The following is a 24047-nucleotide window of genomic DNA, read 5'->3' on the forward strand; positions in this document are numbered from 1 at the left end:
ATCGTCGTCAATGATCCCGGGTAGTGGCGCTCGTTTCTCGTAACTTCTGGCACTCCGTTATCACCAAGATTCCAGCGGATGGTACACAGTTGGACATGCCGTTACAAAACAGGACACGCTATCAGTTTCGGCCACGTTACACACACACCACACAGAGCCTGGAGCGCAATCAATAGACTTCCAAGTGATCTTTCCGAGAGACGACGTAAACTTGAACTTTGCCTGCAACGTCAATAGCCAGCGGTTGTTGACTTATTTCTTTCCCGTTCACTCCATTATCTCCATTTCAGTTGTCTCGTTTTCTTCTCCTTTCAGCCATGCACCCTTCTTCGTTCACTACCGCCACTGATAACGATGAGGATCATTTCCCCTTCGGAGTGGCACCGGGATGTTACTCATTGGACCATTGGGTGGGACATGGGTTTCTAACGGTGATCGTAAACACCTTATTTTGTATGTAAGCCATTAAAATTGTAGAATAACCCTTTAAAAACACTTTCCTTTACTTCAACCGTCAAGCAGCCGTGCTCAAGGATCATTTAAAACGATCACCTTGCACGCGTATCTTCATTTCACATTATTACGCAACCAATGGTTGGCTTTTTAAAATGGACACCATCAAATTGTCACATAACCACCGAAAAAGCATTGCAGCTAATTACACTGAGCGGAAACTGCAAAACCAGGAAAGGAACTTACAATCAGTGTGGTAGCGCTACCACCATTACAGCAGGACACACTGCGGATTGCAAAGGAACAAACCGAACCGTACCGAACGAAGAAACAGACTGGCAAAATGGAGAGGTCTTTCACTTCAATTCTCTGCGTTCAGCGCTGTATACAGTCGCCGATAATGATGGGATGATGCGCCCTCGTTATCAGTGGTCCAATGTCAAAGGTCTTGCACGATCATCAACGTCGTGCCGCCCGGAGAGGAAACCTTATGATCAACAGGCATACACTGTAGCAGCCCATAGCAGGTTTGTGTCTGTGTGAAACCTCCAGGAGATATCAGCCAAGAACGCGTGCAACACACTTGGAAACGGATTCTCTGATTCGATGCGGTTCGCGGAGATTAACGCAGGCCTTTCGGAAGGGTCCAGAACGGTCCAGCCAGATCAGCATCACGCATTATCAGTAACCGACACAGAAATAGCTTAAGGAGCGGCCAAAGGAAGAGCCAATCTGGCAGCGATTATGTGTGGACGAGGAGGTTGAGAAGATGTCTCAATTAATCATTTTTTTTATATATATTTTGATATGAACATTCGGCCTACATTTGGCCGAATCAGCCCACTCTATTGAACTAAATAAAACGTCGTAAGCATAAACGAAAGAGAAGTCATGAATTCACTTTTACCAATTCCTTACGTTCTTTGCGTTAAAGATTTCTTTCTGTGATTTGTCCCGAAGCCAAAAAAGCAAAGAGAACCTCCATTCTTTCGTTCGTCATGAATCAAATCTTACCTTGATTTATTTATTTTTTCGATCTGAAACCCGCAAATATCAAAATCGGTATTTCTCACACACCATTTGCAATTTGTTAAAAATTGAATTATACAAATGTAACCGCTATTCGTTCGAAGACGACCGTTCACCGAAGGTCTGTACACGGTGTGTATGGTAATTTTTTGCATGTGGTATCGTTGGCATAACATCGTCCGATCTGAAGGAACTAACAAAGGATCTACGTGGTGCGGCAGAATAATAGTGGTTCTTGTACCTAGCGAATGGTTCAATCAAGTAAAATTGTTTAAGCGACAACTTTAAGACGTTGAGAAAGGGTTCCTGCCTTCGAGATGGATTGGTTCTTGCGTTTGCCCTGGCGCACACACAGAGAGATCCGTTTTCTAACGGCCAGACCGCATTGTGACGATATTGCTTTGATGTTTCCTCAAATATGGAAGTAACTAACCATAAATGACAAATGACTTCTCAACTCGCTGCGTAAGAGTCCGGGCTTAATTACTAAGCTGGTGGCAACCAACTGTGTATCAGATGCTTAATCTCAAAACAATTCTACCTGTATCTATCATTGTCTATTGTTCCATCGGTTTCTTCTAGTTTTTTGGGGGCATTTTTTGTGCATTACTTTCGTTATTGAACTCAATATTGTGCAAACTAGTCCATGATTAAACTAATATCACAGGAAACCTAAGCTATCCTACGCGAACATATAGACCCTCACAAGTGCCCGCAGGTACTGGTACCACTCGCTGCCGTCCTTCCCGCTCTCCACATTCATAACGATCGGATGAGACTAGCTTAGATTACGGTCTTGCTACTTCACTGCTATTTTTCAACCAAAAATCTATTTTGGAATGCTGATGTAGGAAATTTTACGTTCAATTTCCCACTATATTTCATTTTTAAGTTTTACTGTGTCACAACGTAAGAAGAACGACAACCAAACCTAGGATAGAATTCTGTAATCACTGTTCTGTCGGAAAACGGACATACCACAAGGAATTGGATACTAAAATACATTTGGGATCGTTATGTATCTTCAATATCATTGTCTAGCTTGGTCAATGGGAAAGAAAGTTGCTTTCTTCGTGGCTCACTGATCCGTAATTATTAACCGATAACACATATCGTGAGTGCCGCATAATTGTTCATCAAAAATTAGGGCCAAGTAAGTCTAACAATGTCTTATGTTAAGATCAGATTCATTATTTTAAACTGCTCTACGTTTTCCAAACACATCACAACTCTTGTCGGGATAAAAACTAACTGATTGATATGGTGTAAAACAATAACTTATCCAACATAAAGCGGTGAATAAAGCTCCTCACATGTTTTGCCATGATCACATGATTGTTTCTCTTACTGCGGGTTGTGCAACGTAGTCAAGTATTCTAATGGAGACAGGGTTTTCCTAACGCTAAGATAAGTTTCTTTCCGCCAGCGTCATTTGTTGGAGTGGATGCCGTGAGACGATGCATAGAGTTAACAAATATTGGAAGCAAATCATTCACAAAACATCCAGTTATCGCGTAGCACTTGAACTATCACACGAGCGTGTCTTTAAATCGATACCGTACTTGAAGCAGCTAAACCATTAAATACCATTAAATATCGCTTATTATCCACGATTGTTCTGTTTGTAAATCTTGTGCTTATCATGCCAGAATTTGATGTGACATGGACCATCTTCCCCCAAGCAATGCTTCGTGCTTCGTTCTTTGACTGTTGTCAAACAACTAAGTTATTTGTTCGCTTGGCGATGATTTGCACTGTACGACTTAATCGATTGTAATTCGTCTGTCGGAGAGCTTAAGACAAGCATTAATATTTGGCATGAGAAAATCGTTTGCTTTATAAGCTAAAACAACACACGTAAATGAATAATTCATTTGAAAGAGCCAACGCCTTCACAGTCAAACAAAACGAATATGATGGGAACCATTTTACAGTGCAGATTACAAACTGTGCATTAATAAAAACAAAGATCGTCGGTCCAGTTTCAAAACACCTATGACGTTAAACCATAAAATAGTGGAGAAATATTGAATGGTGGTGCACAGCAATGTGTCTCAGAGATCCTTTAAAACTGTTATGGCCTTACATGGTACTGGCGCTGTGACCCGCAATTAGCTGAACCAAAATGATAGTGGTTTTACGCTACCATCCACGATTGCCTGTGCAGTTGTGCCTGTTGGAGAGAAAAAAGATCGTTCAAACGATAAGGCTTGCCAAAAAACTCCGTGTCTGATCGGAAAAACAAAAAAAACCGTTATCTTATACAACAAAACAATTTCACGCAGCTGTTAGTGCTACGCTATTTAAACCAAATTAACGATGGATTATTCGTAAGGTATGTTCAAGCTATGTTTGCTTAGCGTGTTTACTGCAAATGATAACACAGGTGCGTAAATAAACACATTAGGGCGGCTATTAAGTGTCATTAACTACAAATTGGTGGACGAACAACTGGAGTGCAAACATGAAGCATCAATCGCCCAATATTTACCTTCCGATTCGCTGATATGATTGACACCCATAGTTTCGAGCTGCTTCAGTAGCCAGCCAAGGTTCACTTTATCTAGCTTCTGTCGGTCCATAGAGATTCGTACGGTGGGCGACTTGCTACTCTTGGTTTGTGTGTGCCACACGAGAATTTCTGTGCAATTGTTGGCCTTCGGTTCGATGTCCTGCAGTTTTAGGCCAATGCTCTTGAGAAACTCGTCCTCTTCATAGCCCGCCTTGAACGGCATGGTTGCGTTCGGGCTGTGCGCCAGGTACTCAAGATTAACGGCAAATCCCGCCATATCGACGGGCCACTTGCGCTTTGCTGGCCAGGAATCGAAGAAACCCTCCACACGTCCCTGCGGGCAAATGATTAACAGCGGGAGACACAAAGGACATTTTTAATTAACTACAACATCCTGCAGCGGGAAGCACACAGCTGGTATTGGCGATTCAAAGGCGAGTGCTTTTACACTTACGTTTCGCACGATCGGTGTACTGACAGCATAATCGCCGATCAACCCCACCGGAAACATGGACACCTTCTTCGTATACCGAATTTCACTAAAGAGCTTCAAATCGAACGTGTTGTCATCGTCACCGAAGTACAGCACGCCACTCTTCTTCGCGTTCGCCCGTATCCAGTTGAGGGCCGCCCGTCGGTTGGCGACTCCCCGGGGAGCATTCTTCCGGGTGCGATACACTTCCGGCATGGGGCTGGCAATTTGCGTGTAAGGAATGCCTATTCCCAAAACCAGTAATGCACAAACGAAATCGTTAGCCTTAACTATAGAACCAATGTGCCAGCAGCCGGTAAATCATACGACCAAGGGCTGGGCACTATTTCTGTTTTCTTGTTTCTTACCAAATTGCTTTAGATGATTGTTCAACGTTTGGCTACAGGTCTCCGTATCATCAGCTAATATCCAGTGTATATACGGCACATGCATAAGCGTTTGGCCAAGACGAATGATTTCAGCTATTTGTTCGCGCCTCGGGTAAGTTGGAGTGACGAAGTAGATCATAGGCACCTCTCCTTTCGATCGAAGCGCCGTTGGAAATAGACGACGTCGCAGGTGCCGTTGCGTAGTGCTCGGTTCATCAGTCGCTTCAGGACGGTCCGTTACGTACGGAAGCTTTCGTGAGTCCGTGCTGTTTTCGTAACACACCACCAGCTGTTCATTAACGAGCAATAAAGGATACTCTTTGTCAAACTCATCTGAAAGGAGGAGAAGAAAGAGACATTATTTTCTCAAGATCTTTTAAAAGATATTGTGCACTGTAAAACACCAAGGAAAAATGCCTATAAAACAAAATTTCTATAGCTGAACGAATCGAACGAGCGTTTCCTTAAAATCAAGCGAACCTTTCAATGTAAGGGTAAACCTCAGGGAACAGAACAAAATAGTTTTCGAAATACATTTCAACTTTTCCTGTCTCATGTCATTGATGTGAAGCTTCGAAACAATAAATGTGGGTCACCATTGTCCACCGGGGCCCGACCAGACAAATAAAACTAGATTCAAAACGATACCCTACCGCACGTGGTGATTTATGTGCTGGAAGATGTTGCTGGGTGACGCAGAGGAGTAGATAGCGTTATTACCGAACCGGACACGTTAGTTGTGTAATCGGTAAATGCGTTATCAGCGCCTTCTTAAAAACATTGCAATACAGAAGCTGTGAACAGTTGAGCACAACAGTCAATTGATGAACACCAAACCGGGCACCAAGGTTGGCGCTGGAAAAACGAAGCACACATTTCGACCGGTTCACAATCCCATTCGATTGCAGGACAACCGTTTTCAATCTCCCTAGCAAAATGGGGCATTTTCTTTCTTCATTCTCACGATCCAAAATGAAATTTTAAAAGCCATGACTCATTTTGCACTGTTTAAAGCGATACAGGGATACGATCTTTCTGCATTCATGGACGTTGAGTAACAGTAAGTGACCTTAGCCAAAGTAAAGTAGTACCTTTGTGAAGAAACCCTTTCTTGCTCCGTAAAAGTTCAAGCCGCGTAACGGCATTTGGTGAGTCACTTTCGTGTTTTTTGTCTGCAAAAGAAGAGTAATTGAAATAAATGTCCAAGGCTGCCATCAAGCTGCAGATACATAGCATCTCGCCGTGTTTGCGCGTGCGTTAAACACTGAACCACCGCCCAATACAACACAGTTAGAAACAGGAAAACAACAGTACATAAAAGCGGTTAAGTATAAACCCCATGCAACACGTTGCACGGTACACGGTACGCTTCGCAACAGGTTAAAACCCAGTGTTACTCAAGGGAATGTCGACTATTGTTAAACCACCATAAACTGCAGGCCGCAGCTGATTGATGTGCTCACATGCCGATGCATGGCATTTATTGACTTTTCAAGAGTGATGGCACGTCACATCCACTACATCTTATTTTCGCTCACGTGACAAGCGAAGCCACCTTCCGGAAGAGGATTGCAAATCACTCTACATCGTTCTGATCCATTAAGTGTTATTGAACTCAAACACACTCCACCGTATCGTGCGCGCAGTTTAATTAAGTGTTCCCCCATGCTATTGAACGTGCAAAAGCCTTATCAAAATGTACACGCGGCAAAGGGGACTATTCTGATGTGGCAAAGAAAAATGATAAAATCGGCTGACCACAATTGGATGCCAATTCCCATTGAATCAAGAACACGCGACCCGAAAACGAGCTACGTAATTGACGGAGCACGAAAAACTTAAACGACTCATCGTTACCGCCGCACAAATTGATAACAAGCAATTCCAACGCATTCCGGTCGGATGCACAACGTGCGCGCTTCAGCGAAGTGGACACGGGCAGCATAATAATTTAGCATTTGGCAAAAAATAGGGCACCAGCACTGCGTTCGATGGGTCGCGCCCGAATCATTAAGCCAACAACAATCTACATAATTCCACAGCCGTTTCTTTTAGCTTCTTCTCTTCTCTGGCAGTACGGTTGTGTGCCACAGCCACAGTGCAACATTCTCCAGCTTCTTCCGGTAGCAAAAGAGTATAATTTACATTTGTTCTCAGCATCACGTTTAGAAAAAAATCAACCAAAACCTGTTAAAAACTCATCTAGCATAACTGTTAATTTTTCTGAAACAACACCGACTAATTACCGCCCATTACCGAACGGCGACCAGAACAGAAACAACTAAAACTGACTGTCGACTACTTTACCGCACTAGACATCAAACTGTAACCACACCAATGAGTGTTAGGAGGACATTTATGAGGTTGGTTTCCTCAAACAACAATTAAGATTCGATTTTGTTTGTCCTCTAAGTGGGGATGGTATTTGTTTCCTGCTTCTCCATGGAAGTTTAAAGAAGCATAGTCCATTGAACACAACATGAATTATATGTACAATATATAACCAAAGTAATGCGCATCCTTACCTTCCTTATTGTAGACAATCACCAAGGTGACTATTGAAATGACGATAACGGAGACAATTAGCCTGTAGCAGTTCCGCCACAGCACGCGGAAAAGGTTGGCGGCCATCGTGTGTTACGTCGCGCGAGGATTTATTTTTAGCAGATTAAAGCTGATATCAGATTAAAAATCCGGCGGAACCCGTCGAAATAGGCCAGCGCTCGTGTACAAAAATTAGTCACTGTGATAAGAACGTGAACTTCGTGCACTTGGAACGGGTCGAGGAATCGCTTGAGCACCGGAAACTCGTCACAACACCAAGGAATTCGTGTGCGGCACCCCGTGGAACCATTTCGTAAATTTGCTAAGTTGATTTATTTGTCGGCCATCCCACAAATAGCAACCCGCTAGCGGTGACACTTTCGACTTGCGCTTCTCGATTTCAAGGCCTTGCTCAACGATTCCGTAGCACTGCCATTGCTAAAATTGTCCCGAATTTTGTGCGTGGTTTTGATCCTTATTAACTATTGTTACTCATCACCACCAGTCGGAGTGGCGAAATTCGGGTACGATTGAGCCGGACTGCCTTCGAAGGGGAGCTGCGGCACCGTTACGCATCACTTTCACCGCGCGGGTTGTGTAACGTTTCACTGTTATGCTTTTCCTCACAGAAACGTGCACCAGTTAGGAGGGGATTCGCTCTTTTCACTTTCGCGCTAATCGGAATGGAACCGAAGAAGGCGGCACCAAAAACTGGACGAGATGACGTTCATTTTAACCAGAAACCCGTCGCCGTCGATGCAGATTTCCTCTTTTCATAACTGCACTCACAAAAAACGCACGACGAACGAACACGCTCACGGATATTCACGATTCAACCAACGAAAAAAGCCGACTGGTTCTCTTGCACTTTTTGTGTACATTTTGCTTCTCTCAACGGCGGCTCACAAACACTACGATACGATTCGGTTAGCCCAATGTTGAGTTATTCCAACGAACGAGTTTTGAGCCAGGGATTATGGTTATTATCGAAAGAAAATTCTACTTTTCGCACAGTTTGGCATAGAAGTAATCTTGGAGAACATTTTCCCTTTCGCCTTCGGTTCATATGCGAAAAAACTTCAACAGGCTTCCGGCACTTGTGTTGGTGTAAACGATGCAGCCACCAGCCGTCAGGTTATTTTCCTAGCCGCCACGGCTAGGAAAACAGCGGGCGGCCGTTGCAAGAAGAATTGATTTACCGTTTTCAACTTGGCAGTTTGGGGTAAGTTGGGTTGAAGGTAATTGGAAAGGTTTCAAGAATTACATTCCGTTTTTCCAAAAGACAGTTTTCTCTTTTCTCACTCTTTCAAAAATACTAATCACTTGAGTTGGACCGTTCATGATTTCCTGCATATTTCATGTTACTGTCGTTAAGTATTTAAATACTACTGCCTTTGAGTATTTTTACTATTTTAATTCGATTATGGGTTAATATCGAAAATCAACGACAGATTAAAACATAACGACATAGTTAAATTCGTCAAGCCTATTCGAAGTTGAACAATAAACCCCAATAAACGGTCATGCTCAACCCTGCTCGAATGTTCCACTGTTGTAAGTTTGCGTTATTTGTGGGATTTAATTCCTGTTTTGTTTCTAGTTTCTAGTTTCCTCTTGTTATTCATTTTCTGTTTCGGCTTGGTTTTTTCTAGTTTTGGTTTCTAGTTTCACATCTCCTCTCTAGCTCAGCTCAGCTCCTCTCTAGCTTTCTGCACGATTGTGCCATAATCCAATTATGGGATCGTGGATTATGGCAAAAAATCCTGCGAGATGGTGTGCGTGTGATCCGCAAATGTAAATGTGCGTGTTCAGACGTTCTTTTTTTATACATAATTTAGTGAAACGTTTTCGTAGCCGCTGGTAAACTTTCCGAGTCGAACCCGTCATCGGCTGCGGCAGCGGTGTGTATCGGAAAGCGAATCAGGTTCTGTGGGTGCCGTTGCTAGAGAGACAAAAGAAACGCTAAACATCGGTCAACTGTCCGGGTCCGGGAGAGAGAAGCGGATTTGCACCCGTGGAGTTGTGCCCCACTAGAAGTGTCCGTTCCTTCGGGCCGATGTCCTGCCCGATTCTCGGCGGGTCGCACGAGGCGTAGCACGGTTGCTCTTTGCCCCGCCACGATAGCCCATGCGATTGGTGGCCGCGGTTAACGCACGGCGCAGCGAACCAACACGCACCCGCGGGGTGTGCTTGTGAGAGGGAAGGTGCGCTGCGACCAGCCCAATAGAAGGCATCGTCACGGCGGGGTGGCGTAAGAGACTGCGTCAGGCGGCAGCAGGCCGCCGTTCACTCGTCGGGCGGCAGCAGCCGTGGTCTTGAAATCCTCGCGTTCGAGAACCCGAGCCAGCCAGCGGCCATGGATTGCCCGCACATCGGCGATAACGTGTCTCTCGGCAAAGGCTCGGTGCGGGCGGCCAAAAGTGCGGGGAGCGGCACCTCCATCGCGGGAGGATCGCCTTCGTCGGAAATCTGCCTAGCCTCCACCCTTTCTGCGCCAGCTGCTGCTAACGGCCCTGGGCCGCTGCCGGACGGGGCAGCACTCGCCTTGGGCGATGATCTATCGACCGCCTCTACTGCGTCATCTCCTACGGTACCTTCGAGACACTGGAAATGCTCAGGTAGGGGTGAACCACTTGCGAAGCGCAAAAACCTTTCCCAACGCCTGGCGCGGTGCGTGACCTGAATCGGTGGACGCTCATAGAACGTAGCATTTTCGCTGATCTGCTGATCCGTTCTATCGGCGCACACGACAATCCCAGCCATTGGATGCTCTCCACCGTGCAGTAACGAAGTGACAAGGACGGGTAGTGACGGGGTGGCCGAGTGCGAGAATGAAAAGACATATGGCCAAAGATCAAAGGCGCGGGGGTGGCTGTGTGGAAAGAGATTGAGGGTCGAAGAAATTGTGTAGCGACGACGGGGGCTGGAGAGTGGGGGCTCAACAATTGCGAAGAGTGTGATTCTATGCGCTCCATAGTCAAGGATTGGCAGACCATCAATTAGCTGTTTTGTGTTTGATGAAGGACACGAATGTGTCTGACTTCAATGAGACCTTCGGAAAAGGTCAAACAATTTCTTTCGCTTATATCGACCATGGGATTCTCATTTCTGCGTACACTACTGTGTTTTTCCGAATTTCTGTCCTGGGTTTTGCTTAAGCAGAAAAATCGATATTACATCATACGTCAAATTTATTACACCTTCGTCGTGTGTCACTTGCCAGGCCACCCTCTACTCTAGCTTCAACCCTTGCACTTGATTCTCTTTTCCGGCGATCCGGCGGCTTCAACAGGGGCAAAACCCACAAAAGCAGTTTTGCTGTGCCAGAAAATTGCAAGCATCGATGATTCTTATATTGTGTTCGGCGCACCGCGAGAAGCGAGCAGAACCCCCGTGAGCAGTTTTATTTCGCTTCGAAAGCTTCGGAACAAAATGGTCGTTCCACGCGACTTCCTATCGGTCAGTGGCACCTACTAGATTAGCTTCATTTGATGCGTCGCTAGGACAACTTCCGACAATCTCTGCCAGAGGAAGCAAATGAAGGAAGGGGTGGGGGGTGCTTTACGGTTTGGTCGCGCTTTGGATGGAAACGGCGAAGTCTTTCAAGGCCAGCAGTGGGGGTGCGAATGTGAGCAAACTGTCACAGATGCAGCTAGTAAAACATTCTGTGTATTTAACATCGTATCGTCCTATTGCTTAAACATATTTTTAGGCCTTTGGCCAGAGACAGCATACTGTACTTGCTTTGCTTGTGCGCTGTCGCACTTTTGGTCTTGGCTTCAACCTTTTCCCCGTCTAAGCTGCGGTACGGCATTCGTGATTTATGTCACTATATTAGCAGGCAGCGGCGATGTTATCCTTTTGGGCAAAGGTGTACAATCATAATTGTGGTTCTCTCCTCCCGTACTGCTGGTTGTTATAACAACGCAGGAAGCAGGCGGCGCAAGAAGAACGGTGCTTTCCGCAGACGGAATGAAGAAAGAAATAAACTGGAATCATCGTTTTGTATCCGAGCGATGCACTCGAAAGGGTGAGAGGCCTGCCGTGTGTGTTCGTGCGCTCCGTTCCTTTGGGTGTCACACAAACACCATCAGATAGGCGCGGATTGACAACGTTTCTTCTTCGAGTATGCGCTATCCGCGGCCGAAGAAAAGTATTGCGGACATGCTCATTGACACATTTAATAGACCTTTTTTTCTAAAAATAATTAGCCAGCTTTGAGTACTATTTTGTCCTACGTTAGATCATAAGAATAATGATTGCTAGTTTTTTACGTGGCCGTGTTTACGATTAATCTAGTAGCTCGAGTAATTTACAATATAATCATTACAATAATTTTCATTTTACTTCCATTCGTTTCCTTTACAGAATGTTCCATCAATAAAGACAACTGGATGTGTTTACAATGTGGCGTGGTGCTTTGTGGCCGTTACGATAATGGTCACGCTCTGAAGCACTCGAATGGCAATCGAAACCATAACATTTGCATGAATACCGCCAACCAATCAGTATACTGGTAATTAAAACGATCGGCAAAAATTCGGGTGCTGTGTATTGATCGTGCCATGAAATATGTTGTTGTTTTCAGCTACAAATGTGATGAATTCGTGATAAATGACACTGTCGAGAACGCGTTAGATGAGATTCGGCAAGAGCTGAAGGACGGAGACCAGATGGACACGATCTCCGAGACATCATCCACGCTGGAAGAGATTAGCTCGTCGAAATCGATACAAGAAACGGCCAGTACATCGTCATCCAGTGACTCCGGCTGGGAGGAACCATCGCCCACGGCGCTGGCCGCGCCCACCCCTTCCCATCCCACCGCGATAACCAGTGCGCGCAAGTTGCGGCCAAGAAAACGTACCATTTCAAGCGACAGCAACAACGAAAATGGTGCAACGACAGCCAAGCGGAAGTCGATGCGGCGCGTCGTCGGTCTGCGGAATCTGGGCAACACTTGCTTTATGAATTCAGTATTACAGTCGCTGAGCAACATACAGGAGTTTAGCTGCTACTTCAATACGATGCCTGCGCTGGAGGCGAAACACAAGCAGAAGGCTTACCACTCGCGCAGCATGAAGGACGCGATGGATGATGTTTTTGTTGTGGAGGAACTGCGGAAGGTAGATACGGTCCGTGATGTTCCTACCATCACTGTTAACTAACTGCTTGTTTGATTTCTTTCACCCTGTCTTAGGTGTTGCTGAACCTGAGCCAAGGTGGCGATGGAACGAAGGGTGCAATCTCACCCGAATGCCTCTTTCTGGTCATCTGGAAGGTAGTTCCCCAGTTTCGCGGACATCGGCAGCATGACGCGCACGAGTTTCTGCGTTACATGCTTGACCGATTGCACACCGAGCTACAGCAAGTGTCGTTTCCGGTCGAGCTTGCCAAGTCGGGCGAAAGCAAGAACCCCTACAACGTGTCCGGGCTGAGTCATTTGCAGGCCAAGGGACGCAACTCGATCGTGACGAACGTGTTCGGCGGGGTCTTGCAGAGCGAGGTACGCTGCCTGATCTGCGGTATGGAAAGCAAAAAGCACGACCCGTTCCTCGATCTGTCGCTAGACATTCCGGAAAAGTACTACAGTAAAGAACATGGCACTATTGACAGCGGTGCCAGTGGTGAGGCTACGGGTAACGGGGCAGCACCGGTTTGTCACATTTCCGATTGTTTGTCCAGTTTCACGGAGGTAAACCCAAAAACCGTTGATATATATTTTCGTTCCGCTGAAAGTATTAATATCGCTTCGCTGCAGGTCGAAGAGTTGGCAGAAACTGAACTGTACTATTGCAATTCGTGCAAATGTAAACAGAAGTCAACGAAACGGTTCTGGATTCGCCGACTGCCGAATGTGTTATGTTTGCATATCAAACGCTTTCGATGGAACAACTTTTACCGGTACTATCCGTCAATTTCGGTTCTGTAGAATTCGGTTTAATTGGTATGTTTCTTTTCCATGCAGAACAAAAATTGACCTGAGAATAGCATTCCCCATCAACGCGCTCGATATGTCACAGTTTGTGTTAAATAACGGACCGGAAACAAGACGCTCCAATTCCAGCTGCAACATCTACGATTTAGCTGCCGTTATCGTTCATCACGGCAATGGGTAGGGAGTAATTCCGCTTGCAACAACCAAAGAAAACCCCTGGGTTATCATCTGTACCGTGTTTTTGTAGCTCAAGCTGTGGCCATTACACATCATTCGCCATCAACAATGGCGTGTGGATGCATTTCAACGATCATACGGTGAAGGAGGTAAGCAGTACGGCCGTGGCCGAATGCAAACCGTACATTCTATTCTACATCAAGCGTGATCCGACGAATGCCAACCGACCGACTTCACTGGTGCCGGTTGGTACCGCCGCCACTAAGTCATCATCCACCGGTGCCCCCACATCGGTTAATCATCCGTCGTCCTGAGATTAAGCACTAAATATTGGGATGCTTTTGTTTCGTTCTCAAGACTGATTATCTCATTCGTAATTATTCCGACTGAATCAGACGTTCGATAGGTTTTGTTGAATGTGTTGCATCTGCACTCACCCAAAGTGTAACGCGTTTTAATTTGAGTTATGATTATCCCCCTTTTTTGGTGTTTTCTTGGTAAGTGGCGTGTTCCAATGATCCAATGATGATGCGTTGGAATGAATTGTGAGAAATACGCGCGCAGTGACTTTTGTTTTGGGTCCATTATTGCTGAAACGGGGAATGCATGTGATCAGCCTGTTGTTTAGAAATAAAACGATAAAATATTAGCATTAATAACCGCAGCAGATTGATTTGAGGCCCAAATAACGAACAATGCTAACTGTCCTTCGATTATGTTGCCAACCTGCGCTTGGTTTGGGGGCTTTCGTTAGCAGCATGTCATGTTTGAAGTGTCCATAAAATAAGTTCCTTTTTCCTTTGGTTTGTGCACTACTTATGCAAATGCTATTGATAGCTCCATAGTCTCACGCACAAAGCAGAACTAAATTTTACGGTGTAAAGTTTGGATAATCTACGACTTGTATATATAAGACCAAAATGTATAAAGTTAGAGTTTAGAATAGTTTAGGATATATGAAAGATAAACTAGCTACACGATGCGTCGCAGCAATGGTCAAGCGAGTTCTTTAGTGAATCTTCAGTTTTTTCTTTCTTTTTTCGTTCACACACACACACACACTGGTCTGGTACATAGAATCAACTTGTGGACGAAGAATGGTCTCACTGGGTTCTTTCTTTTGAATTTCTTTTATAATTTCCCCAAGCTGAGCTAGCAGCGCTGGATTTGGTTTTCTATGTGCATTTTTTAGATGCACAACCGCAGTTTACATAACGTCAGAAACATACTTACCTTCATTAGTTTTCCTCTTTCATCATGTATATGTATGACCTCACGCGGTTTAGTTTATAAGATGTCCGATTGGCAATGTGATAAAGCAATGCATTTTAGTTTGCGTAATTATCTAAATCTAATCCTTTACCGTAATGACGAGTTTCACACGCCAAAGCGAACGTTGATTGATTTAAATTCGCCCACTAACCTCGATTTGCCCTGCCGGTCATGGATCTATGTAATAACAAAGTAGGCAAGTGAACAAACAAACGTCCCCGTTGTTGGCGGTCCTTTTCTAGATAAGGTGTAGATCTATAAATGAGCATATTTTGAAACGAATATTTTCTAAGGTGATTCTCAAAGAGGCCGCGAGTTTTTGTGATGTTGTGTTTTGCATTCAGTTTTAGGCTATTTTCAATATGCTTCTTTTACTGCTTCACGCCCTGTTTAAGCTATTATTGTTGCAAGCAGAAACATTCTATGGGTGATCCTAACTTTAGCTTAAAATGCGATCATGTGTCATTTTAGAACCAACTCCGTTTGATTCGTGAACTGCATGCTAAATGTCATTGATCCTCTTCTATCTAACTACCGAGCAACTATTCACACAAGTTTAGAAACCGAAGAAAAAAGCGAGACATCCAGAAATAGATCAAACTGCAAACTTTGACCGCAAACATAATAATTACGGGACAAACTGGCGAAAATGTTTAGCAACATAGCAACCAAATAAAACAAATACTCCTTATCATGCAGTTCAAGGCGGCATTATCATTACTACGATATTAGGATGGCATGCATCTGATATATCCGTGCTATGGAATAGTTAGATCAAAGGAAATACAGTCTCGGGCTATATGGAGGCAAGATAGTGGTTCGTTTTTAGTATACGGACGGCAAAAGTAGTACGAATTTAACAAATAAATTCCAAACACAAGTCAACGGGCCGAGCGTAAGAGGAAAGCCCTCAAACAGATGTTGCAAGCCACAGATTCTGCATAATAACCTCCAAATTAATACATATAATGGTATATAATTTAAATTAGCATTACAACCATTTGTTTATTTGCTAGGCTTGATCTTAGATATTAAAGCATCAATTGAATCACGAACAAACTTCTGTAATAAAGAGAATCAATTATGAAAAACCGGACGTAGCTTTGTCATTTGTTGGTCATTTCCAAAAATCGCTTCCAGCGCCTTTATTAATTAAGTTTAGGATAACGAAGCTAAAGCACCGACCCCAAATGCCCATTTAAAGATTTTTAGAGACATCAAGAGTAACCCTACCGATTCCTATAGAAGAACGCATAACGCACAGGGCTTGAGCGCCTGGTTTCCGGGAGTCTGGTGCGGCCGCATACGAAAAGGTGTCTAGCACAATAACCTTCTCCTGTCCTGCTCCATTCGTGAGTTAGCTAATGGGGCAAGGGTTCTGTTCATTGAAGGTGGAAGGATCTAACGTCGGTAGATTTAGGTTTCCCGGTACCATGTCACCAACCAAATCGGTCGGCGGCTGACCCAGGTCCTGCATGCTCTGCATCTTTTCTAACACAATCTGGAATCTCTGCCGCTTCACCTCCGCACTGTCGTCCGTTTTTTCCTTCTCCAGCTCCGTGCAGACCTCTTTCATTAAAGCCAGCTGCTTCTCGTATCGTTCCTTGTCCTCTTTGGCCACGGAGGTTGCATTGTCCTTTAACCATTTCGGGTACTTTTCGACCAAATCGCGCAAACTGGGCAGCAAAACTTCGGCCGACAGTAAGCTCTGCATCATACTCTGCATGAACGGCAAAAAGGCGTTGTTCTCACCGGATGCATTGAGATCGATATTGCCAAACATGTTGGCCATATCCTCAGGGCTAAACGGTGTCTGCAGGTTTTCGCGACCTTCGCTCATCGACTTCAGAGCGTCGCTTATGCTTTGGCTAATCGTTGGATCGATACTGTTTACTGCCGCCACCGGGCCATCACCACCGCCTTCAGCTCGCACTGCCATGCCGGCAGCCTCGGCGATTCGCTGAAACCCAAGCGCGATCTGATCACTGTCGACCTTTTCACCTCCACCGAACAGGGAGGCCATGTGTTGCTCAAACATTTTGGCCTGCGCACTGGAAAACAGACAAGACAAAATAAATCAAATCAATGCTGGTTCAAAGTGCACTTCTTGGAGTAGGGCTCGGTGACGGTACTCAATGAATTCTTCGTTCCACAGCTGTTCCGTCGGGGGATCTTCATGCTGTTCTGGCTGTTCCCCGCCGTCCGCTTTGGTCGTCTGCTTTTTGGCATCATCCTTGTGTTTGCTGAAATCTTCCAGGGCACCTGATAGTAGACAAAAACAGAAAACAAAAGTATTACGTAATCACTCCGTCGCCGGTAGGTTTGTTCGTTCTTACTATCGAGCAGGTCGTCCAGCTCTTTGTCCCTTGACGATCCTCCGGACGGCTGACTAGCATCGGTTTTCTTCGCATCCGACATGTTGCGCAGCGGGTTGCTAGTAATGGACAGTTCCACTAGGTAATTATGCAATTGTACCGCAAGTTCAACTCTCGATTTGGCCTGCCAGAAAAGTACGCGCGTGTGGGGAAAACGGTATTTACTTCACGCTTTCTGGTGGAGTGAGGACACTTACAGCTGTACAATTGGGATTCGAAGAAACAAAACGTCTTCCCAGAACGTTTGACATTCATCGATATTGGCTGTGTTTTGGCAGCCAACTTGACGAAAATGGAGCTAAACAGATACGCAAGTAAGCTTTGTTTGAATGTTAGTTTGAAAAACTATCGCTCTTCCACTGTAACCTTATTTCTTTTGTTCCTAATACCAATAATGTAACCTGCGAAGCTTATTTAAGCACTTGGTTTGTTTTCTACGAAACCTTCTTCTGTTACTATTGAACTTTGGGCCCTAACTACCCGGAAGAACCGATAGATTGCCATCCGTTAAAACCGTCGACGGATTTCACCTTACGTTAGGAATGAACCGAAGGTAAATTACAAAGAACTGTGGGCTTTACAGATTTTTCAAACTAGAAAATAATTGCTCCATTCCCGATACATGCAGCGCACAACCCTGGACATTGTGTGGAATCGTTGAAATCGTTCGTTAAATTACGTGGCAACACTGACAGCTATGACACGATCAAAATACACTTTCGCATTCGTGCCGCTTTTGTCCGTCCCGTCCACCTACTCGCGTGTTCTGTTTTCTTCATGTACGTCTGACGTGGAAATTAGTAGACGACCAATTTCCCTTTGCACTCTCAACAGTACCAAACGATTATTGCGGTTCGTTTCCATTTGGATAGTGGTATCGCACAAGCACCACAGTAAAGCAAAGGTGTTGAATTATGTGCAGCGGTGTTTGTTAGAGCCAAATTAGACGACCGTCCACAAAATCAACTCCAGAGCAGCGTTATCCGATAACAGCGTCTTGAAGAAGGTGGGTATCCGATTGGTTATAGGAGGGGGATCAAGAAATAGGCTCGCCCTATCCTCGTCGTCACGTAGCATCATAGTTGGCATCTCTCAGTACTCAGAATGACTCGCGCTCGAAGCTGGGACCTAAGATACAGAAGCTAATCAGTGTGTGCGTTTTCCTTTTGGTTGTAGTGCATAAAGCATATTTTCATTTGGTCAAAACTAAAATCGTGGAAAATAATCTCGCAAAATGAACCCGCAAATGGCAGGATACGGGCAATATCCACAGCAGGGCTGGCCGCAACCTGGAATTCTGCCAGCGGCCCCCCTAGGACCTCCAATGAATGGTGGTGGACAGCAGGCAGTAAGTAGTGACGCATTTCAAACTTCCAAAAGGATAACCCTAACGCGGACAACTAACTCGTCAACAGCAACACTTGGCTAATCAAATGCAAAGCATGGGCCTCAGTGGAGGCCCACCAAAGGTTGGGGGACCTCCTCCGGCCATGGGTGCGCTACCACCTTCCGCTGCAGGTCTTGGCGCGGGTAGCTACCCTCAGCCGGTGCCTCAGCAACAACAACCTCAACAACCATCGCAACTCCAGCAAGGACCACCACCCGGTATGGTCAACGGCCCACCGGGAAATGTAAATGCAGGATCTGCTGGTGTCGGAAGACCTCCGCTGGCACATGCGACCAATTACGGACAAACAAATGGACATCAAATGAGTGCTCCTTCGCCAACATCCGCTCCGGCACAGTATGGTGCATCTTTACCACCGATGCCTTCAGCGGGTGGTCCGCCGCGGCCAGGGCAGCCCTTTCAGTCGCAACAACAACCACCGTATCCCGGAGGTCCACCGGCGAATGCCGGATATACTCAACAACAACAGCAGCAGCAGCAGCAGGTGCATCAAGCAGGTTTCGGAGGTCCTGGAATGCCTCCTCCTGTCGGCCACCCGCAGCAGCAACAACAACCACGGCAGGGACAGTATCCCCCGATGCCGGCCCAATCCCCGATCTCGGGACCTCATCAACCAGCGCAGCAGCAACAGGGATACCCTGGTCCACAGGGTCCAATGGTTCCACCAACGGCTGGAAATATGCCTCCTCGTGGATACAACGTAAGGCTGTTTTTTAAAGTTATGTCTTCTTTTATTGTAAGTGACCAAGAGGATCGATTTTTGTTTCAATTCCAGCAAATGGTTCCCGGCGCTGGTTACAACTCGATGCAGCCCGGACAGCAGCAGTTCCAGGCTGGGGGCATGATGGGACCTGGTGGTCACTATCCGGCGGCTCCTTCGCCACCGCAACCGAAACGCCTTGACCCGGAAAGCATGCCCAATCCGATCCAACTGATGGCAGAAAATCAGGAAAGCTGTGGCGGCATCTTCTCGACGAACCACGCAGGTCAAGTACCACCGCTGGTGGCGACCCGGTTTGTCACACAGGATCAGGGTAATGCCGGGCCGCGCTTTGTGCGCTCGTCGATGTACAGCATTCCCCAGACGGCCGATCTGATGAAGCAAAGTGCGGTCCCATTTTCGCTCATCATTTCGCCCTTCGCCCGACTGGCCGACCAAGAGATGGCACCGCCAATCGTAGATTTTGGTGAGCTCGGACCGATCCGATGCATCCGATGCAAGGCGTACATCTGTCCGCACATGCAGTTCGTCGATGGTGGCCGCCGCTTCCAATGTCAGTTCTGTAAAGCAACCACCGATGTTCCACCGGGCTATTTTCAGCATCTCGATCACACCGGTCAGCGAATGGACAAGTACGAGCGACCCGAGCTCGTGCTTGGTGCGTACGAGTTTGTAGCGACAAAAGAATACTGTCGCAACAATAAACCGCCGTGCGAGCCGGCCATGCTGTTTCTAATCGACGTGTCGTACAACAACGTCAAATCTGGCCTGGTACAGCTGCTGTGCACTCAAATGAAGCACATCATCAGCCAGTTGCCCAGGGACCAGGGACAGACACGTTCGTCGATGAAGGTCGGCTTCATCACCTACAACAGTTCGGTGCACTTTTACAATTTGAAGAGCTCGCTGGCTCAGCCGCAGATGATGGTGGTCGGTGATCTGCAGGAAATGTTCATGCCATTGCTGGATGGCTTCTTGGTGGATGTGGAAGAGTCGGCCACCGTAATCGATGCCCTGATGGAGCAGATTCCAAAAATGTTTGGCGATACGCGTGAAACGGAAACCATCTTGCTGCCGGCGCTGCAAGCTGGTCTCGAGGCGCTCAAAGCGTCCGACTGTGTCGGTAAGCTGTACGTTTTTCACTCAACGCTGCCGAATGCCGAGGCTCCGGGCAAGCTGAAGGCACGCGAAGACAGGAAGCTGCTTGGAACGGAGAAGGAGAAAACGGTTCTAACACCGCAGTCGACGGTGTACAATATGCTGGCGCAGGAGTGCGTTGGGGCGGGCGTTTCCGTCGATTTGTTTGTTTTCAACAACGCGTACATTGATCTGGCCACGATCGGTCAGGTGGCCCGGCTTACCGGAGGTGAAGTTTACAAGTACACTTACTTCCAGGTAAAAAGTAAACGGATTCCGAAAGAGTTAGCGATATTAACTTTACACACTCTTTTCCGATTTCTTGCTGTACAGGCGGATATTGATGGTCACCGGTTGGTGGCTGATCTTGTGCGAAACATTTCGCGCCCGATAGCATTCGACGCGGTGATGCGCGTTCGCACGTCGACCGGTATACGACCGACCGACTTTTTCGGTCACTTTTTCATGTCCAACACGAAGGACATGGAGATTGCCAGCATCGGTAAAAAACTGCTTGGGTGTTTGGGCGATCGAGGAATTGTTACTAACTATTTTGTTTTTGTTTCGCCCGCAGATTGCGACAAGTCAGTCGCGGTGGAGATCAAGCACGACGATAAGCTAACGGATGAACTGGTGCTGATTCAAGTGGCCCTTCTATACACCTCGTGTTCGGGCCAGCGGCGCCTCCGTGTGCTCAACCTCAGTCTAAAGACGTGCAGTGAGCTGCTGGAACTGTTCCGTTGCTGCGATCTCGATTCGACATTGCTGTTCTTTGCCAAGCAGGGCCTGGCGAAGCTGATGGACAATACGCCGAAGGCAGTGAAGGATGCGATTGTCCAACGCTCGGTACAGCTGTTGGCCTGCTATCGGAAAAATTGCGCTTCAGCCACATCGGCCGGTCAGCTCATTTTACCCGAGGGCATGAAACTGTTGCCCCTCTATGTGAACTGCTTGCTGAAGAATGATGCATTTTCGGGCGGTTCGGACCTCTCGATCGATGATCGATCATACGTGATCTACTACGTTATGAGCATGGACCTGCCGGCATCGGTACACTATTTCTATCCACGATTGATCCCACTGCACGATTTGCAGCTCGAAACTGACACGATTCCGGCCGCCATCCGGTGTACCGGCGAAAAGATGCTGGAAGATGGAGCATACATTTTGGGTGAGTTCCGGTTCGCCAATCTTTAGAATATTTCTAATGCTAATCGGCCTTCCACAGAGAACGGTGTGCACATGTTTATGTGGTTGGGCCTATCGCTGTCACCGGAGTTTACGCAGTCGGTATTCGGGGCACAGTGTACGCAGCAGATCGATACCGATCGCACTGGTTTGCCGGTGTTCGATAATCCTCTTTCACGACGAGTCCGTGGTATTGTCGACAGACTACAACGAGAGAAGCGTCGGTGCATGAGGGTAAGTTTTCAGAATAAGCCCGGCGTGAGATGCTTGATTAAAACATGGTCCGTCTCGAATACTCCTATCAGCTAACACTCGTGAAGCAACGCGACAAACTGGAGAGCGTTCTGCGCCACTTCCTGGTGGAGGACCGCGGTACGACTGATGGCTCGGTGAGCTACGTCGACTTCCTCTGCCATATGCACAAAGAGATTCGTCAAATGCTAAGCTAGCTGGACAATAGTATCAATGCAGCGAACGGGTTTTTCCTGGGCGGGGGGTTTCGATTTAGCAATAGATGTCGTGCTACGGCAGAAGGAGCCACTACGTTTAACTATACTTCTAATATCACCAACACTACCACTACCAGCTACAAGACCAGCGGAACTAGCAGTTTAACTGCTCCTCCCAGCCAACAGAACACGTCGAACAATGCCAATCATAACCGGAACGACATGAATGGCAATGCCATCACTACCAGCGAAGGGCTGCCTCTACATACTTGTTGCGCGGAACAGCATAGAAGAGTGCAAGAACAGCACCGGGCAAAGTTTATCAGCGCCACACGATGTCACGGTTTCGTCGGTAATCGGATCGCTTCGCGTTACGATGAAGACGAAGAAGAGGATGAAGTAGTGAACAACGAAGACGAAGGAACAGGATATGGCGCCGATCCGAACGGTACGATTGAAGAGGAAGACGAAGATGCTTTGCGAGAAGCCGAGCTAAACCACGAGACCGCTGGGCGTAGTCCGGTTATGGTGCCCGCGGAGTATCACGTGTCCGCCTCTTACTCACAGAATCGTTCCAAAGCGAATCGGCTTCGACGAAACTTTGGGGGAAAATGGTAATCGGTGGTGGTGATGTTACAAGTTGCAGAATAACGCAATATCCCTGCGCTCTTTCACTAGTTTATTTGTTCTTCTTGGAACGGCAATTTTGTGTAACGCCGAGCGATGAAACAGATCAACTATTACAATTGTATTCCTTTTTCGTGCGTTAAGCTGGGCCGGCATACCAGACAAAATGTATCGGGTCTATATGGTAAATTATGTTTTTGTTTTATACTTTCTTCAAATTTTATTCGGTTATTTCTAATTTAGATTATTACTAAATGGCGATCATGATAAATAACAACACATACCGAACAGACATTTGGGCCGCAAAGTGCTGAGCGAACAACTTAACGTTACTTACAGTATCCAGAGCTCCCGCTAGGGCAAAAGAAAACCAACGTAAGGCGCATGTGGCAACGGATGGCATACTTTAATGTGAAGTTACGAACCGAGCAGATATGAATAATAGCAAAATATATCCACATTATACATTCTACTATGATTATGGAAATCAATTTTTTTATATTTATTTTTGTGTCGCTGGTTTTTTAATAATTATTTTTTAATATTTTTACTTCTGGCATGACCTCCCAATGTCTTCAGTATTTCCGTTGGGGCAACTGCGGTGTTGCTCATCAATGTTCTTAACGCCCGAAACAGGCCACTGTTTAAAGATGTGTCTAATAAAAGCAAGTAAGAATCAACATCAGATGAAATTTTGTTTGAACTGAAGCATGAGGTAAACTTTCGTCAATAATAGTTTAACCTATATGTTTCGCTAGTGGCAATTTCGGCTTGTGGTATTATGGAAATATTGTCGAAAATTGAAAATAAATATAAATTATTTATATATCATAAATCTAAGGTAACTTTTAAATAAAACAGTCAATCGAACTATATTTGTGTAAGTTTTTTTTAAGAATGCAGATTTTCTAACAACATGCCAAACATTTAGAAGTGTTGTCGATGAAAGGATGAATATCAACTGTTGAGAATGCGAGTGGCCTATTGATCCTTGAATAAAGTGATATAACATCAGCAACGGAACGCTCTGCTCTTCAGTCTTTTACTCGTAGCGTGTTTGATCCCGCTAACAGCGATCCCAGGATGTTGACTGCTTACATATTGTGTTGGACCCCTACGTCGGATCTCCTATAGCCGGACAGTCTTATCTCGCATCTCGGCTTACATGGATAAGCATGCAGCGAAGAATGAATATCTTTACTAAAGCAGCAGCGATTCGAACGATGATCGAAGAGAAGCTGAGGATCTCGAGCGAGACCGAGCGACTATTTGCAACGAGGGAACTATCGACGGCGCTGAAGGACGCACTGCAAGAGTGTCTGGTTAATGCACGGACACTGTTGAGGCAATCGCTAT

General features: G+C 46.0%; 5 protein-coding genes across 6 annotated transcripts; 3 read left to right on the forward strand and 2 right to left on the reverse strand.

Moving 5' to 3' along the window:
- Nucleotides 1-1461: 1461 nt before the first annotated feature.
- On the reverse strand, nt 1462-8293 carry LOC131212482 (galactosylgalactosylxylosylprotein 3-beta-glucuronosyltransferase S). Of its 2 annotated transcripts, XM_058206362.1 has the most exons (6): nt 7381-8293; nt 4835-5188; nt 4449-4711; nt 3974-4328; nt 3569-3655; nt 1462-3475 (listed from the first exon to the last, which is right to left on the reverse strand). In XM_058206362.1, exons 1-5 carry the CDS (start codon nt 7484-7486, stop codon nt 3594-3596), a joined length of 1140 nt encoding a protein of 379 aa, XP_058062345.1. In that variant the 5' UTR covers nt 7487-8293; the 3' UTR covers nt 1462-3475; nt 3569-3593. The 2 variants fall into 2 exon arrangements, with proteins under 2 accessions (XP_058062345.1, XP_058062344.1); XM_058206361.1 differs by having other exon boundaries at nt 1462-3655.
- Nucleotides 8294-9285: 992 nt separating this feature from the next.
- On the forward strand, nt 9286-15876 carry LOC131211674 (ubiquitin carboxyl-terminal hydrolase 3-like). The gene is made up of 7 exons (XM_058205249.1): nt 9286-10017; nt 11768-11915; nt 11988-12525; nt 12600-13094; nt 13161-13303; nt 13368-13514; nt 13585-15876. Exons 1-7 carry the CDS (start codon nt 9756-9758, stop codon nt 13826-13828), a joined length of 1977 nt encoding a protein of 658 aa, XP_058061232.1. The 5' UTR covers nt 9286-9755; the 3' UTR covers nt 13829-15876.
- LOC131211676 (peroxisomal biogenesis factor 19) lies at nt 15769-17401 on the reverse strand. Its single transcript, XM_058205250.1, has 4 exons — nt 17359-17401; nt 17123-17285; nt 16919-17048; nt 15769-16837 (listed from the first exon to the last, which is right to left on the reverse strand). The coding sequence occupies exons 2-4, from the start codon at nt 17202-17204 to the stop codon at nt 16144-16146; spliced, it is 906 nt and encodes a 301-aa protein (XP_058061233.1). The 5' UTR covers nt 17205-17285; nt 17359-17401; the 3' UTR covers nt 15769-16143.
- A 966-nt stretch (nt 17402-18367) lies between these two features.
- On the forward strand, nt 18368-19032 carry LOC131207794 (proline-rich protein 2-like; the record flags this gene model as incomplete). The annotated part of the gene is made up of 2 exons (XM_058200424.1): nt 18368-18509; nt 18577-19032. Coding segments are annotated over exons 1-2 (570 nt in total), but the record flags the coding sequence as incomplete, so codon positions are not given.
- A 123-nt stretch (nt 19033-19155) lies between these two features.
- Nucleotides 19156-23355, forward strand: LOC131208288 (protein transport protein Sec24C). Its single transcript, XM_058200968.1, has 7 exons — nt 19156-19269; nt 19345-20685; nt 20761-20929; nt 21002-21598; nt 21656-21849; nt 21921-22875; nt 22935-23355. The coding sequence occupies exons 1-6, from the start codon at nt 19225-19227 to the stop codon at nt 22062-22064; spliced, it is 2490 nt and encodes an 829-aa protein (XP_058056951.1). The 5' UTR covers nt 19156-19224; the 3' UTR covers nt 22065-22875; nt 22935-23355.
- Nucleotides 23356-24047: the final 692 nt, after the last annotated feature.

The sequence above is a fragment of the Anopheles bellator genome, chromosome 2 (genome assembly GCF_943735745.2).
Source record: "Anopheles bellator chromosome 2, idAnoBellAS_SP24_06.2, whole genome shotgun sequence".
NCBI classification, from domain to species: Eukaryota; Metazoa; Arthropoda; class Insecta; order Diptera; family Culicidae; genus Anopheles; species Anopheles bellator.

Bases quoted from the DNA above. Each gene is read 5' to 3' on its own strand.
- LOC131212482 (XM_058206362.1), bottom strand. From the start codon at position 7,486: ATGGCCGCCAACCTTTTCCGCGTGCTGTGGCGGAACTGCTACAGGCTA. The intron at 4,712-4,834 runs GTAAGAAACAAG...TTTTGGGAATAG, and splicing joins CAATCATCTAAAGCAATTTG to GCATTCCTTACACGCAAATT. The intron at 4,329-4,448 runs GTAAGTGTAAAA...ATTTGCCCGCAG, and splicing joins GTACACCGATCGTGCGAAAC to GGACGTGTGGAGGGTTTCTT.
- LOC131211674 (XM_058205249.1), top strand. From the start codon at position 9,756: ATGGATTGCCCGCACATCGGCGATAACGTGTCTCTCGGCAAAGGCTCG. The intron at 10,018-11,767 runs GTAGGGGTGAAC...TTTCCTTTACAG, and splicing joins GAGACACTGGAAATGCTCAG to AATGTTCCATCAATAAAGAC. The intron at 12,526-12,599 runs GTAGATACGGTC...ACCCTGTCTTAG, and splicing joins TTGTGGAGGAACTGCGGAAG to GTGTTGCTGAACCTGAGCCA.
- LOC131211676 (XM_058205250.1), bottom strand. From the start codon at position 17,204: ATGTCGGATGCGAAGAAAACCGATGCTAGTCAGCCGTCCGGAGGATCG. The intron at 17,049-17,122 runs GTAAGAACGAAC...GTCTACTATCAG, and splicing joins GCTGGACGACCTGCTCGATA to GTGCCCTGGAAGATTTCAGC. The intron at 16,838-16,918 runs GTACCGTCACCG...TCTGTTTTCCAG, and splicing joins TGGAACGAAGAATTCATTGA to TGCGCAGGCCAAAATGTTTG.
- LOC131208288 (XM_058200968.1), top strand. From the start codon at position 19,225: ATGGTTCCACCAACGGCTGGAAATATGCCTCCTCGTGGATACAAC. The intron at 20,686-20,760 runs GTAAAAAGTAAA...CTTGCTGTACAG, and splicing joins ACAAGTACACTTACTTCCAG to GCGGATATTGATGGTCACCG. The intron at 21,599-21,655 runs GTGAGTTCCGGT...GGCCTTCCACAG, and splicing joins AGATGGAGCATACATTTTGG to AGAACGGTGTGCACATGTTT.